The sequence below is a fragment of the Saccopteryx bilineata genome, chromosome 6 (genome assembly GCF_036850765.1).
Source record: "Saccopteryx bilineata isolate mSacBil1 chromosome 6, mSacBil1_pri_phased_curated, whole genome shotgun sequence".
Taxonomy (NCBI): domain Eukaryota; kingdom Metazoa; phylum Chordata; class Mammalia; order Chiroptera; family Emballonuridae; genus Saccopteryx; species Saccopteryx bilineata.
The window spans coordinates 112,275,012-112,292,415 of NC_089495.1; the positions used below are offsets into that span (position 1 = coordinate 112,275,012).

The window sequence follows — 17,404 nt, forward strand, 5'->3', positions numbered from 1 at the left end:
TATCCTACTTCTGAAAGGAATGCTTGTGCTCTGAGAACTCAGGGAGAGGAAATTCTGATAAAATAATGCAGCCAAGAATTTCAAATAGCACTTGTTTAGGGAAGAGATGTTAAGTAAAAAATAAATGCATATTCTGTGGTTCTTTATCTTTATCTGTTCCTCTCTCTGTCACATACACATACAAAGAAATGAGAACTATAAAAGAGATTAAGGAATGTGAAAAACATTATTAGAGTTCAACATATAACTAACAGGGAATACCCAAAGAAGAGAGATATAATAGAGTAGTAGAAGACAAAGCAATATTAAGAAAAATAATGACTAAAATTTTTCTAGACTTGATAAGAGCCACAAATCATTAGACTCAGGAAGGGACATAAAGTTTATACCAAGGCAAATCAGAATAACATAATATATATCATACATAAAGTGCAAAAGCACCAAAGAAGAGATTGAAGAGATTGAATGTTTAGGAGATTGGTGGTGACAAGAGCAGTTTATTCTGTAAGGCATTTTTTTTAATCTCCTGTCATTTTCTGGAACACCTTTACACTTTTTAGACCAGACGACTATCACTACCAATGGAATGATATGATCTCTTTGAATGGTAAGATCCCTGTAATCAGAGGTTTTGGTCACTTTTAGAGTTGGACAACATGGGACTGTGTTATTTATTAATCTCAATTTATCTCTAACCTCATGAAATCAGACAGTGTTTTTCTGATACTCTGTTTGGCAACTGGCAAACCATAGCCAAAAGGTTTGTGAGAATAATTTAAGAAAACTGATCCATTCTACTCGGTGATTAATTCATTTGTTCATGAACAGAGAATAATATATCTGGAGAAAACTTACCCACCAGACTCCACAGGAGAAAAAGTGTTCTTTCTCCTCCCACCCCCTTTTAAACAGATTTTATTTACTGATTTTAGAGAGAGAGAAAAGGGGGGTGGGGTGGGGAAGGAGTGGGAAGTACCTACTCGTAGAGTTGCTGCTTGCATGTGCCTTGACCAGGCAAGCCCACAGTTTCCAACTGGCGACCTCAGCATTCCAGGTCAGCCTTTATTTACTGTGCCACCACAGGTCAGGTAAAGTATTAATTATTTATAACCTCAGTGACGCCATTTGGTCAATTAAGGAGTCAGTACAATGTTATTTCCCCAAAATATATTCTGTGGAAAAGTATTCTGTTGGATGTTAATAGGTATGGTTTTTAAAAAAGTTCGTGTACTGTACTAATCAATATTGTGACTCTCCAAGCAACACGTAACTCTTCTTTCTTTCTTTTTTTTTTTTTTTTTTTTTTTTTGTGAGGCCTCCCTATTACCAAGCCTTAGAATATAGTGCTTTTTAGAACATCAGTTTGTAAATATTGATTTAGAAGAACTGACCTCATGTCTGAAAAGAGCTCAGGTTAAAAAGTATATACTTTCATGATGTCATATTCAGAGGCCCAGTAACCTGTATGACTAAATTTATTTATTTATTTATTTGGACTGAATATATTCATTCATTCATTCATTCATTCATTCATTCATTCATTCATACATTCATTTTTAGAAAGGGGAGAGAGAGAGAGAGAGAAGAGGGGAGGAGCAGGAAGCATCAATTCTTGTATGTGCCTTGACCGGGCAAGCGCAGGGTTTTGAACTGGCGGCCTGTCTGAATGTATTTAAAGACAAGGTGAAACAGAAGTAGGAAGGAGAAAGGCCCAGGGAATACTAGGCGTAAAGTATGTTTCACAGCACTGTCATTCAGGCTCAGTTTTTCTTTATTTAGCATCTTTTAAATATTTGTCAATTACAATGTATAATTTATTTCACGAAAAAAATTTTAGTACTGAAAAGTACAAAGAATATTTCAGTCATTCACTGGTAGTGAGATTAAACATTTGTTAATTTTTTGTGACATTTGCTCAATTTTTTTTTCTCCCCAGCTCCTTTCTCTGTACAGGATTGAACTTTTCTTGGAGGGTGTGAGAGTATTTTTTTCAGACTTTTCTGAAAAATATCTTTTTGGCTTTGGTCACATGCTTTCCTGCTCACTTTTCTGTCTGCCTCTGTTTGTTCCCTGTGCCAGGGCCTGGGTGTTCTTTCTCTTCCTGTGCCTTAATGCTGAATTCCCCAGGGCTCACCCTTGGGTCCCCAGATCTCTTGCAGGCCTCATTGCTCATGTGTTCCAGATATATTCTCCAGTTTCTTTTCAATGCCTGTTGACCCCACAGAGTCCAGCATGTGTAAACTAAGCCCCCTTTCTTCTTTCTCAGATTAACATATCTTGGATCCCTGTTCCTTGGAATGCCCATCCTCTTTTTCTCTGGTAACATGATTTGGAGTCTCAGAAATGATTTTGGACCCTTTCCTTGTCCCTTTATATATATCGTATTCAATCACTGAACTACTGACCTCGTGCTCCATTGCCTCCCGTTTGGAATGTGGTGCCTGCCTCTTGGTTTCTTGCTTTACCTTCACTTTTCTTTCCAGAAGTAAGTGAGAAGAGGCTGGCTTGTGCTGAGGGAAGATCACAGACCCATCTGCGGCCTGAGCCACCCGGTTTCAAACGTTCACAGAGAGTGACTCACTAACTAGGCAACATGGAGCAAATTACTGAAATCCTCCGAACAAAGTCATTTTTGTGTCTAAAATGTAGGTTTAAGGTTTATGTTATAGGATTGTTGTGAATATAAATAAAATAATAACTGTGTAACTGCCTAGCACAGTGCCTTTCATAATAACACCCAAGGAATATTTGTTGAATTTGTTGAATCAAATTTTGTAGCATGTCAAACAAATTACACTCTGGGTTAAGGAAAGCAGTGGCAAAGGTCTGGTATTTGAGTAATGTGAGTGGACTTTATAGTGTTGTCAGTGAAGAGGATATGCTACTGGTTTGTTAAAGTACTAGAACAGGTAAGGGGAACTGGGTTATCTATGGCTGTCCACTTACAGAATCAAAACTCTGTGAAGTCTCATTCCGTTGAAAGGATAAGTGGGGAAGGTGGATATACAGACTTATACAGTGTGTCTGTAAAGTCATGGTGCACTTTTCACCGGTCACAGGAAAGCAACAAAAGACGATAGAAATGTGAAGTCTGCACCAAATAAAAGGAAAACCCTCCCAGTTTCTGTAGGATGATGTGGCAGCATGTGCGCATGCGCAGATGATGACGTAACACCGTGTATATAGCGGAGCAGCCCACGGCCATGCCAGTCGAGATGTGGACGGTACAGAGGAAAGTTCAGTGTGTTCTGTGGCTCGCTAAATTTGAATCCGTGACCAAAGTGCAGCATGAATATCGGCGCGTTTATAATGAAGCGCCACCACATAGGAATAACATTACTCGATGGGATAAGCAGTTGAAAGAAACTGGCAGTTTGGTGGAGAAACCCCGTTCTGGTAGGCCATCAGTCAGTGACGAGTCTCTAGAGGCTATACGGGATAGCTACCTAAGGAGCCCTAAAAAATCTGTGCATGAGCCCACATTGAACTGCACTGAATAGGTATGAAACTGGGAGAGTTTTCCTTTTATTTGGTGCAGATTTCACATTTCTATCGTTTTTTTGTTGCTTTCCTGTGACCGGTCAAAAGTGCACCATGACTTTATGGACACACTGTATTTGTGCATGTGAATCTACATTGCACATTCAACTGTTCTTAGACACAGATAGAGAGGCACATGTCTTTAAATGATTAATAATAATGCTTGGGCATCTTAATTTTTATCCCTTTTTTTTTTTTTCATTAACTCAGTGTCCCTGGGTAAAAATAATGTGAGTGCTTGTTCTCATTTATGTATCAGTATCCCTTTCTCTTTTTTGTATGTGTGGGGAAAAAAATGTGAAAGCAAAAAATATAATTTCATAGCTTTGGTGGAGTAGCTTGGAGGAAAAGGCAAGTAAGGTAGGAGTAGCTTCCGGGTTAACATTAAGCTAGAGTCTATTCTTTGTGAAACATGGCTCCAAAAAGTGAGGGAATTATCTTCAGTGGCTGTGCATCTCTCCTAGTCATTTAGTGATGGTCTTTCCATGTGCCCACAACTATATTTTGCACACTGGTATTTTTCAGGACTTAGAGCTCAGACCTCTAGTCTTAATACTGACAACCCCAAGTCTACATTATTGCTTCAGAAAGGATTTGGCAGAATAATATGTATTCTTGCTGGTATTGGATATGAGTTCTCTTTGAACATGTAACTCCATTTTAGAATGAAGGAAGACATAATAAATAGTATGGGGGAAATTGAGAGTAATAGTTTTTAGAGCATTGTCTTTTTAAATTTGAAAAGTTCTTAGAAAAAAGGAAAAAATAATAACTGAGAAGGAAAAAGAATAACCACCGACTTTGGTAGTGGGGGTTGCTGCCCGTTGGGGTGTAGAAGTGGAAAATTTTGAGAAAGGGTTTATTTATACTCAAGAGGAGACTGATAGGCTGTTACTGTGGGAAACCAGTTCAATTGCAGTAGCCAAATATGGTGCCGGTATGCACAGAGAAAATGCACAGTGAAATGGCCAGTACAGAGTTCTCCTGAATTCAGAACTGCTTTAGAAAATTAGTTTTTTGATTCTTACTTTTCATTTCTTTTCTAAAGTTGACCCTTTGCCTTCTCAAAGCATAGCCTTTATATCTGTGTGGAATGGATTGGTATAGTGGTTCAAGATTCAGGTGAAATTATGATTCTATGTTTCTAGTTCTGAAACATTTTAAGTTTCCAAATGATTGTCGTACTCAAGTTGTAGGTGGCAGAACTATCAAAGTTAGATTTGAATGTAGACTCCCAGATTATATACATATACATAATCTCATTTGAGATTAATAAATCATGTAAAATAGTATTGAAATTCTATTTATAGGTTTTATATTTATGAAATGAAAATTGACCAAAATATGGCCAGGCAAGTTAAAACAGTGTTCTCATTGTTGGTAATTGTCTCAGAGATGTTATGGTGATGGGAATGAAAGGGGAGGGCTGGTGACTAAGGAGAAATAGTCATTAGGGGAAACAAGGTTGAGACATTTTGCCTGGGTGGACCAAGTGAGAAAAGGAAATAGTTCTCTATGGTTATGGTTCACTGCTGTGTGTGCAGAGTGTCAGATGAAAAACAGACAAAAGTTATTCTTCCTTTAATGAAAGACAAATAGGATATGTGAAAAGAAGGTAAGAGTACAATTAGATAAAGTATCCTGTGAAAAAGGAAACTTACTTGGCTACAGCACTAATTGCCGTTTACTGTCGGTTCCTTGCCATGCACAGACCGTGCTATTAAACACACAGTAACAACAGGAAGTACTGCATACTTTCCCTTCTCCTCCCCAGCTGAGACTCATAGAGGGGGAGCTGCGGCTGCATGTGCCCCACCAAGATATCTGGCCTGTTTTCTCTGTGACCCTTCAGATTTACCCTGGGACATTTTCTTAATAGGTTTATGATGACTAAGATTTTGCTCATTATTTCTGTTTCTCCTTGGGGATGAAGCAGTAAACGGAGGTGGTGATCCTGGAGTAGTCCTGGTTCTCCAGATTGGAAATACTTACATGGTTTGTTGGGCCTGAAATTTATAGTTTGCTTCTCCTCAGTGTGCCTTAGAGTAATGATTTTTAAAAAAATTTATTTTCTTTTAAGATTTTATTTATTGATTTTACAGGAAGGGGGAGGGGACAAGAAGTAGTTGCTGTAGCTGTTCATTGGTTGCTTGTTGTTTGTGCCTTGACCAGGCAAGCCCAGGGTTTTGAGCCAATGAACTCAGCATTCCAGGTTGACGCTTTAGCCACTGTGCCACCACAGGTCAGGCTAATGATCTTTACTTTTAATTGATATGTTTTCAGCAAATGAAATACGCATTCATAGTCTAAAAGTGGCTGCAATTTTAGCAGTTAGGAAAGAAAATCACTAAAACCTAGCCTAAGCACACATATGCCCTTTTGGGTCACCCCCCTTAATAGTTGGCCACATTAGTGGTGGGGTTTGGATTAATCTTTATATATGGATTTAGTGTTGGGCTAAATACTTTTGCTTCCATAATCTTATGTGTCATGTTAAGTAGATATTATTCTCTATGTTTTATGGATGACAAAACTAGAGAGGTTAAATGACTTTACCTAAAGTCATGTAGATGATTTTTGGCAGAGATGAGATTTGAAACCAGGACTTCTAATTCCACAGTTGGGGACCTTTTAACCAAGTGAGTAAAGGTGAATTTGTTCTAAATTGTTTCCTGTTGAATGTTTCATTATTAAGTGAACCCACATATATACCCAAAAAAGATATATAAAGGTAAGTGAAGTACGTTTATAGTTGTGAGTATGCAAAATAGTTTATTTTTGTATTTTATTTATTAATTATATGATTATTAATTATTATTATTATTAACCTAGTTTTACCCACCCTTGTATTCCAGTAGAACAAAAACTACATGTGATGCCCTGATATTAAGATCACATGTAAGAATACAGCATGCCTTTTTCATCACATACTTTATAGAAAAGAACTTCCTGATCAACCAGTAACAAATTATGTCAAATATAAGTAAGTCTGAAAACATGGATATTAGTAAGTGCCATAGTCAAAATACATTATAATAAGACTCTCTAAGACTAAAACTAGACACAAATGACTTGGTTTGTGAATTCCTTAATTTAAGAATTGTTACATGAGGAACAGTGATACTTGAAACCAAGAGAAATTTATCCTCAGACTTAGGCTGTCAAAATTGTTCATATAATGTTGGCCCTAGCAGGTTTGCTCAATGGATAAAGTGTCCACCTGGCCTGCAGACCTCCTAGGTTCAATTCCTAGACAGGGCACACATGAGATGTCACCATCTGCTTCTCTACTCCTCCTTCTCCTTCCTTCTCCTCCTTCTCTCTTTCTTTCCCTCTCGCAGCCAGTAGCTTGATTGATTCAAGCATTGCCCTGGGCGCTGACGATAGCTTAGTTGGTCCAAGTGTCAGCCTAAGGTGCTAAAAATAGTTTGGTTGATTTGAGCATCGGCCCCAGACAGGTTGCTGGGTGGATCTTGGTCAGGGCGCATGCCTAAAAAAAAGAAAATGTTCATACTATGTTGAGCTGTCTTGTTCTGTCTGGAATGAGGAAACAGACAAATCTGATAGAGAATCATTCAACTGAGAAAGATGGAAGACAAGCGTTAGCAATGACCATGGACTGGTGAAAGCTCACTGCCTTCCTGCCCCTCCTTATTGCTGCCTGTGCCACCCTCTACGAAGACTGGGCAGGAAGACTGGGGATGCTGGGCAGGCTCCGCTCTGTAATGGCAAGAAGTCTCAGGCTGCCACCATCTAATCTGTGATTTGTACTGCTAAGTGAGTGGCCCCCCCGCCCCCCATTAATTTGCTCTTTTGTAATGAATGAGTTAATGTATTTTTGTTTTTAGTTTTGCTTTCAGATGTGGCTCACAGGCTAGATTTGAAGATAACTGTTGGCTATTACTTTAACAGACAGTATATGGCCTTATTTTTAAACATTCTTTCTGAAGAGCCCGTTTATAGCACACACGCCCACAGGAGACCAGTGGCGGGGGTGGGGGGGTGTTTAGGATAGTGGATTGCAGCCTGCGGCACTTATTCAAGAAAAATTGCTACCAGATGAGTGGTTTCAAAAGCTCAGGCGGCTGATGTGGGTAGAGGATTAAAGGAAACACGGTTTCTCCTCTCCTTTGTGAGTACTTGCTGGTGAGCTAATGGGATTCTCTGTACACTGGCATTTGCTTGTTTCCTGTTGGGGAAATGTCAAGTAATACAGGAACATCCTGCGATAAAATGTGTGAGGAAGAGGGAGAGGCAGAGGGAACAGATGGGTGAGGTAGAAGAAATGTGACCCAGACCTGTGGCGTGTGCATTATGACTGAAACCTTGGCACCTCATTTACCTGCTGGTGATTAAATACAGCAATGTGCGGGGCATAAATAAATGGCTATTTCATCGGCAGCTTTTAGCATAAATATCATTCTCCCTTATCAAAGAAACATACATGCTTTTACATGCTTAGTTTTATTTTATTTTAAATTAGTGTCCACCCTGGAAGAATTCCAGTAAGAATAATCCCATGCAGTCTCAAATATTTATGCTTTTGTGGGACCAGAGCTTTCGTCGCATCACTTAAACGGCACGATGAACGGCTTTCCCAGTTCAACATCGGCAAGTCTGATTAGATGTCTGCACTGAGGTAGTGAGACTGGGAAGAGTTTAAAGCTGAGTTTCTAAGATAAGAAACATAGGAGAGCTCTCTACTGTAATTGTTAATTCTGTGGAAAACTGGAATATGGAAATTTCTGAACATACTTATTAGTTGTTCCCAGTATTCTCTCTGCAAAAGGAAGTTTAGTATGGCTCAAGTAATGTGAAGTGGCCTTAATATTTCAATTTACCAATCCTCACCTTATGAAATTACATATTAGTAAATATTTTAAAACCACAAGTTACACCCCAAATTATTTATGTGCCACCTTTTGATGAACCGCCTTCTCTTTTCAGGAGGTAGTGTCTTTGAAGAAAGCTCTGCCAGCAGGGCACTTCCTCCTCTGTCCAGAAGAGCCTCACGGGGCTCCCGTGGGTGAGATGGGGTGGCAGGAGGGGTAGAGGACAGACACACAGGCTGGTAGCACTAGCTTCTCCTGCCACTACTCTGAGAGATCAGGAGAGAGTGCCAGCACGAGCCCAGCACCCTTATTCTCACCTGTCACCCTAACCAGGAGGGAGAGAGGAGCCATCCCACCTCTGTAGGGCTTTCTATCTCCCCTGCATGTGCTGGGCCCTCACAGAGAAAGTTCTCTCCTCCTTATGCTTTTTTATGAAAATAGCTGTATTTTTGAAGCTGGGCAATGAAGAGGAGACATGCCTGTATCTTTTCTTGCTAAAACTTCATCATTACCTGGGAGTTGGGTACCAGGAGAGATATCAGGATGGTTACAGAAGAGCACCCATATTAGAAAGTTTCTTTCAAGAGTGCAGCACCTGTTTTGTTTGTTTTAATTTTTCCATTGATTTGAGGTGAGGGGACAAAGGGAGGGAAGGAGAGAGAGAGAGAGAGAGAGAGAGAGAGAGAGAAAGCATCAACTTGTCCACTTAATTGTTGGATTTGATTGATTGCTTATCCTGTGTGCCCTGATCAGGGATTGAACCTGAAACCTTGGTGTACTGGGACAACACTTTATTCACTGAGCCACTCTGGCTAAGGCCACAGCACCTGTTTTTTTATGAGGCTTTTAGCTAGAGATGCCCTTTGGCTAACCAGATTCCCATCCTCTCATATGTTATGAGGGAATGGGGGAACAAAATCTTTAATTGAAATATAACACATACAGAAAAGTGTACAGATTGTAAATGTACATCTCAATGAATTTCCACAAATAGAAGCACCCATGTAACCAGTACCCACATAAAAGTTTGTCTATTTATAATGATATTTATTTTCTAATTATAAAAACACTTTTTAGGAATTTTGGAAGATTCAGCAGTGTCATAAAGAAAAACACTCAACAAAATGGGTATAGAAAGAAAATATCTCAACATAATAAAGGCCATTTATGACAAACCATCAGCTAACATTATATTAAATGGCAAAAAACTGAAAACTTTTCCTCTAAAATTAGGAACAAGGCAAGGTTGCCCACTCTCTCCACTCTTATTCAATGTAGTGCTGGAAGTTCAAGCCATAGCAATCAGAAAAGAGAAAGAAATAAAAGGTATTTAGATTGGGAAAGAAGAAGTAAAGGTTTCACTTTTTGCAGATGATATGTTCTTGTACATCAAAAACCCCAAAGACTCCACAAAAAGACTATTAGAAACAATAAACCAGTACAGTAAGGTCATAGGATACAAAATTAATATACAGAAGTCTATTGCCTTTGTATATGCCAACAATGAAACTTCAGAAAATGAACTCAAAAAAATAATCTCTTTCATGGTTGCAACAAAAAAATGAAATACCTAGGAATAAACATAACAAAGAATGTACAGGACCTATATAATGAAAACTACAAAGCATTCTTAAGGGAAATGGAAAAAGATGCAATGAAATGGAAAAATATTGCTTGTTCTTGGATAAGAAGAATAAATATAGTTCAAATGACCATATTACCCATATTAATTATACAAATTTAATGCAATTCCCATCAAAATCCCAATGTCATTTTTTAAAGAAATGGAACAAAAAAATCATCAGATTTATATAGAACTATAAAAAACCCTGAATAGCCAAAGCAATCCTAAGGAAAAAGAATGAAGCTGGGGGCATTACAATACCTGACTTCAAATTATATTATAGAGCCACGACAATCAAAACAGCATGGTATTGGCAGAAAAATAGACACTCAGACCAATGGAACAAAATAGAGGGCCCAGAAATAAAACCACATATATATGGTCAAATAATTTTTGATAAAAGGGCTAACAAAACACAATGGAGAAAAGAAAGCCTCTTTAATAAATGGTCCTGGGAAAACTGGAAAACCACGTGCAAAAGAATGAAACTCTACTACAATTTGTCCCCTTGTACCAAAATTAATTCAAAATGGATCAAAGACCTAAATAATAAGATTTGAAATAATTACATAGAAGAAAACATAGGTACTAAACTCATGGACCTTGGCCATAAAGAATATTTTATGAATTTGACTCCAAAGGCAAGGGAAGTGAAGGCAAAGATAAATGAATGGGACTACATCAGACTAAGAAGTTTTTGCACAGCAAGAGAAATGGACAACAAAACAAACAGATAACCAACTAAGTGGGAGATGATATTTTCAAATAACAGCTCAGATAAGGGCCTAATATCCAAAATATACATAGAACTCACAAAACTCAACAACAAATAAGCAAACAATCCAATAAAAAAATGAGAAGAGGACATGAACAGACACTTCTCCCAGGAAGAAATACAAATGGCCAACAGATATATGAAAAGATGCTCATCTTCATTAGCTAGTAGAGAAATGCAAATCAAAACTACAATGAGATACCACCTCACACCTGTTATATTAGCTATTATCAACAAGACAGGTAATAAATAGCAAGTGTTGGAGAGGCTGTGGAGAAAAAGGAACCCTCATCCACTGTTGGTGGGAATGTAAAGTAGTACAACCATTATGGAGGAAAGTATGGTGGTTCCTCAAAAAATTAACACTAGAACAACCATATGACCCAGCAACCCCTCTACTGGGTATATACCCCCAAACTCAAAAACATTGATACATAGACACATACAGCCCCATGTTCATCGCAGCATTGTTCACGGTGGCTGAGACATGGAAACAACCTTAAAGCCCTTCAATAGAAGACTGGATAAAGAAGATGTGGTACATGTATACTATGGAATACTACTCAGCCATAAGAAATGATGACATAGGATCATTTACGACAACATGGATGGACCTTGATAACATTATACTGCGTGAAATAAGTAAATCAGAAAAAATTAAGAACTGTATGATTCCATAATAGGTGGGACACAAAATTGAGATTCATGGACATAGATAAGAGTGCAGTGGTTACCAGGAGGAAGGAAAGGGAAGAGAGGGAGAGGGGGGGGGAGGGGAGGGGCATAAAGAAAACCAAATAAAAGGGGACGGAAGACAATTTGACTTTGGGTGATGGGTATACAGCATAATCAAATGTCAAAATGATCTGGAGATGTTTTCCCTGAATCTTTGTACTCTAATAGATCATTAAAATTAATTGTCTAAATAAAATTAAAATAGAAAAAGAAATATAACACACAGAAAAATGTACAGATTATAAATGTACATCTCAATGAATTTCCACAAATAGAAGCACCCATGTAACCAGTACCCAGGTAAAAGTTTGTCTTTTTATAATAATATTTATTTTCTAATTATAAAAATACTTTATAGGAATTTTAGAAAATTCAGCAAAGTGTCATAAAGAAAATAAAATCCTCTCACTGTATGTACTAACTCCAGAGTGACCACTGGTAACATTTGGCTGTGTTTGCAGTCCATCAGTCTGTCTCACCCTGTTACACACACAGAAATTCTGTGTGCCCATAAATACACGCACAAAATCCCACAGTCTCTGAAGCTTTACACACAGAAGTTCCAAGTAAGTGCACTGCCATGACATACATATTTCGAAACATCTTTTAGAAGTTTTAGAAATGTTACTGCCTGTTTGTTGGCTTCATCAGTAGAATGGGAAGGAAGGAAAGGGAAACGGAAAACCATCCTCCCTCCTCAGCAGCAGGGAAGGGGCTCCTCTTGACGGAGGAGGAGATATAGCGGCTGCCGTCTATGTGGAAGTGAGGCATAGAGTACATTTACTGGGCATTTTCCCATCTCAGAAAACTCAACTAAGATGATTTAGGTTTGTTGTTTTTCTTTCTTTTTTTTTATTAGCTCTTTCACAGACACCTAAACATACTTGAATGACCGTGAGTCAAACAGCCAGTGGTGTTGAGTCACAGGAAAGGGATCTCTGCATCACTACTAAAGTGGATGAGCCGATGCCTTTCGTGTGCTGGTGCCTTTGGTCCTCGCAGGCTCCTGCTCGCATTCCTCGTGCTGTTGTGGTGCCGGGCGTGTCGCCCATCTGTCCTCCGGCTAGCCATGGGCCCAGCTTCTGCAGGAGTTCCTTTGTGCTGGGAGGGTTGTTTCCCTCAGAACTGCCTCTGCCTCTCTTTTGTAAATTACATTTTCTTTCCTTATACACATGAGAGATTTGAGTTATTACATATACAGAAACTTGTTGGATTTTGATATTTGCAAAATGCCTGCTCAACTCACGCCTTTCTCTTTGCCTATTAAATATGTTCACAAATGGCAGGGAGTGGCCTGTGTGTTTACACCTGTTCTTGTTGTGTTGCCTTTGCAGTCGAAATCAGCTGTCAGCCCTGCCTGCCTGCCTGTGTGGTCTGCCTCTCAAAGTCTTAATTGCCAGTAACAACAAACTTGGATCACTGCCAGAAGAGATTGGTCAGCTCAAGCAGTTGATGGAGTTGGTATGTACCAGCTTTTAAGGTGCTCTTTTTTTGTTTGTTTACTAATCTTAGTCTGTGAGGTTGTCAGAAAGATTTTCTGCTACAGTTGAACAAGGAGGAGCCTGTGTTGTGTATAAAGACATCACGTAGGGACAGGAACAATCTCGGCTTTGCTGTAGCAGACAGTTCCCAAAAGTTATGTGTTTCCTGTAGTTGACACTTCCTTAACTTCACAGGATTTACAGCTCCTGAAGTTAACAGGTTATTGTATAGTGTTAGATCTTTTCTTTTCCCCATAGTGAAAATACTTTTGTAATAAATTATGGATAAACTGGAAAAATACAAATAAATTAGTAGGCCCCACTGTTTGGATGTATATAAGTCACAAGACAGAAAGAACACAGTGCCCTGGTTTTGTAAGGAGTTGACTAACCATGCCCCAAATTAATGTTACTTTAAAATGTGAGCATATCCCTAGAGATTGAAAAGAAGAACAAGTTACAGATGGGTTGTAAGTACGGGCCTGGGGCTGAGATGCACTCCTTCCTATAGTAGGGAGATGAATCCCTCCCTACTGATTCCATTACTTACCTTGTTTCTTAGAATGGGAAAGAACAAATCTTTTGTAGACTTCCATTGAGCTAAAAATGGACAAATATAGAGGCAAGAATGATCAATCAGGTTAAACATAATAGTCATAATTTATTCTCTAAGCAAACATTATTTCACATATTGTGATTCCATCATGAAAAGGATGCAGTACCTTTCTTCAAGTGGATGCCCGGCTAAAACATTGATGGCCAATAACTTCTCTCTTGTGCAGCAACTCCAGTTGGCTACTGGAATACTGCTACGGTGGCTTATGAGGCCCAGATAGTGTGCTGTGATCTACTTAGTCATGTCTGCTGCGACCATTGGCTCTGAGAGTGAGAGTGACAGCACCCATGTCACACGTGTATCTACTTTGACTTTAGTATAGAAATGAGTAACTGCTGCGGCAAGGCATTAGAGCTGTAGAAAGAGTGTCTTTTTCAGGACCTGTGTGATAGCAGTAGCTGAAACCCATTCCAGCTAGCTCACACCAAGAGTTGAGATTGGTTATGGAGATGCAGGGCTCTTCCAATCACTGAGTATCACATGCTTGATCAGGGATCATGAAATGACTGGAACAAAACACTGGAGAGTCGCCAAGAGCTATGGCCGCGGTTTATTTTTATGAGCTTTCTTTGCTTCTGTGTACAATGGAGAAGTTGCCTTGCTGACAAATCCCACGTTTTAAGCGCTTATCTGGGACCTACTGGCAGGTCCCAGCCCTGGTTTCCAAGCCAGAGAGGCACGATCTGAGTCAGATAATCCTCTACTGACTCAGTCAGCAATACAGTCTCAGTAGAGCCCAAGCTCTACATCGATCAGGCGTCCCTGATTCAACTTCCCTGACCTTCGAGACTACTCTTGAGGCGGGTATGAGGATGCTACTGTTAACTGCCACCGGAGGAAAGACATGACCAACACACAAATTAGTTGCAATAATCACACAGGCAGTTTATTACTCAGAAATCCTTTTGGAGTGCCTGGGTACAGCTTAAGGGAGCCCCGTCGGCGTGCTCCTCTTGGCTGTCTCAGAGCTCAGAGCGGCATGGAGACAGTCCGCATCAACTGTCTGGGCGACTACCGCTGCAGGGGGGCCCCTCAGCTTAGTACCTTTTCTGGCCAATGCTTCCTAACAGGTGTCAACCTACAGGATTATCACCTCAAACCACCTTTTTGGGAGGTCCTAGCAGGGAATCCCTTCCATGTCAATCTACTGAAATGTTACATCAAACCACTTTTTAAGATGTTCTTATTTACATTAATTTACAAAGTTCATTACATTACATTACATTCATTACATAACAAAGTTAATGTAAATAAAACAAAGCCACTTCTTATCTAGGTATAACTTCACACACACACTAACTGGGCCCTGCTTGAAAGTCCCAGTCTGTTTATCACATTACAGAGTTACGGCACCAAGCCACTATATTAATTCCTATCCAAATGGCATAACTTTATTTAATTTTAATAATTATTTTTAGTATCACTTTAATTACTTTTATATATCTTCCATATTTTTATATTTCTATATATTTAATTACTATAACCTTATATTACTACAACAAGTGCCAAGGTACACATGGTCACATTGCCCTGACCTGGCTGCTTAGCTGCTACCAAGGAGGGAGGGGGCAGTTCTTAAAGAAGATGGTTGTTTATTTGGGTCCCTTCCCCCTAATGTCTTTATTATAAGAAGTATGTTCACAAGGTAGAAAATGATTGATTTAGTCTTGGTGCTGAGAAAGGTTGTAATGGAAGAGACCTTTGAGAGGTCTCTTATGTCAGTCTATGTAGGATTTCTAAGATGTGAAAAAGAAGGCAGAGACAGGAAGGCCTTCAAGAGTGAAGGGATGGCTTGTGCAAGACTAGACGGGATGGGACCACCTGGCATGCTGGGCGGTAGGAAACATTTCAGTCCTGAGGTAGCCGACTGGGGCAGCCGCTGCTAGGCCACCATCAGTTCCTTCTCGACACTCAAGGCCCCATGGTCTGTCTTTGCTTCCCTCTACAGGTACATCTCTTGTCCCTAGGCCCTTCACCCTCTGAATTCTAGCCTTTGGGGATGCACCATGTTCATTTTCACTTCTGGCCTTTTGAGCACATCACTCTTTCTGCATGGACTGTTTCTTCCTCCTCCTCTTCTTTTGGTCAGTTCTCAGCTAAGTTAGAGTTCACTTCCTCCAAAAGCCTTCCCAGATCCTCCCAGACCCTCCTAACCTAAGGTAAGTGCTTCCAGGGCGAGCACCTGATCCTTACCATCAGATTTTCAGAGTCACATTTGCCATCTTCTTGGTATTCTCCACACCAGCTGCCCCCACACCTTGGAAACTGCTTAAGGGCAAGAACTGTATCTTACTTGCTGTTGTGTCCCGGTGCCAGGCACATGCTAGACACCCAGAAGTGATTGCTGCATGCTGCTGGCAGTGGTGGAAAGTGGGCCATGATGGTGGCTCAGTATACATTCCCAAATACTGTGCTGCACTGGGGGGACTCGATCTTCCAGTCCAGAGTAATGCAGAACGTGCTGTTTTAACTGGTTCCAGAAAGCAAATGCAGAATCATGCTTTGATGAAACTGATAGTTAAATGTTGTTTTTTTTTAAATGCTTCTTTTAGGACTTAGATAAACACAATATGAATTACAAGTTCTGTTTTGTTTTTTCCCACTTCTGGGAATGTGTTTCTCTCCCACTGCACCCAGGCTTATGCCCACAGTGTGCCATGCGTCAGCCATGCCACCAGAACTGCAGCCGAGCTTGTCTATTAATAGGAGGCACAGGTGCGCCCGGGAGGCACCCCACACCACAGCAGGCAGGGCTTTTCTCAGATGCCCTCGTCAGCTGCTGGCTGGCGGAAGAAGTAGAACGTCCCCGTCTCTGGCCTTGAGACACAGGCGCTGCTGGGTGCCTGTGAGAGACATCCTGAGCTTTTCGTTAGCACTTTGTCTAGACTCTGGCAGGCTGCCCTGCCTCTTAGTTACAGCGCTGTCGTCAGCCAGTCCTGTGTCTTTTCTCCACCAGCAGTAACTAGTGAACCTTTGAGTCCTAGAATGTTAGAGCCATAGAGGTTTTAAAAGGCAAGGTCGAATCCAGCGTCTCAACATCTTATAAATCATGAAGCCAAAGCAGAAAGATGGTGAGCGACATGTAGAACACCAACCTGATGGGGCTAACTTGTAACTTCAGTTGAAACATCCTTCCTCAGCCCTGTCCAGTGGACAGATAATGCAAGCAGCAAGTGTCATTGTAAATGTGCTGGTAGCTACATTTAAAAAATATCTAAGCTAACAAAATTAATTTTAATGATGTGTTTTAACCCAAGGTAGCCAAGATATTAAGATATTATGTCAACATGTATACAGTATAAAGTTAATGAGGTAGTTTATATTCTTTTTTGTACTAAGCCTTTGAAGTTCAGTGTGTATTTACACTTACAACATATCACAGAGTGGACTGGTCACATTTCTTATGCTTGGTAGCCGCATGTGGCGGTGGTGGTCACCCTGCTGGATGGGGGGGGCCTGTGTTCTTTCTACTCTCCTGTGTGTAAACGAGAGTGACTTTTGTAAAAAGCATTAATTTTTGAGGTTGGTAAAAATCCAGTAAGTTGCCATTATTTAACCACAAAGGGTCACTGCCCTTGCTTAAGGTCACAGACTAAAAAAAGACGAGTTTCCATCCGTTCTTACGTATCTTTAATCTTTTTGCTTAAAATAGTAATGTCACTATACGTAAATCATGTCAGATGATTTTTAGCTATCAATTGGGCAAAAATTCCCAGGAGAGCTTAAAGTAAATCTGGAATTAATGTGCTTGTTTCTGTTTTGTGCTACATACCAAACAACTGGTTAAAAAAAGAAAATGGG

At 39.9% G+C, this 17,404-nt stretch overlaps 1 protein-coding gene across 4 annotated transcripts in view; it reads left to right on the forward strand.

Moving 5' to 3' along the window:
* Nucleotides 1-17,404, forward strand: part of LRCH1 (leucine rich repeats and calponin homology domain containing 1) — a 219,951-nt gene that overhangs the window by 120,661 nt on the left and 81,886 nt on the right. For all 4 annotated transcript variants that reach the window (XM_066235024.1, XM_066235026.1, XM_066235025.1 and 1 more), the window contains exon 3: nucleotides 12,841-12,967. In XM_066235024.1, the coding sequence (XP_066091121.1) occupies nucleotides 12,841-12,967 (127 nt within the window). The remainder of the gene's footprint in view (nucleotides 1-12,840; nucleotides 12,968-17,404) is intronic.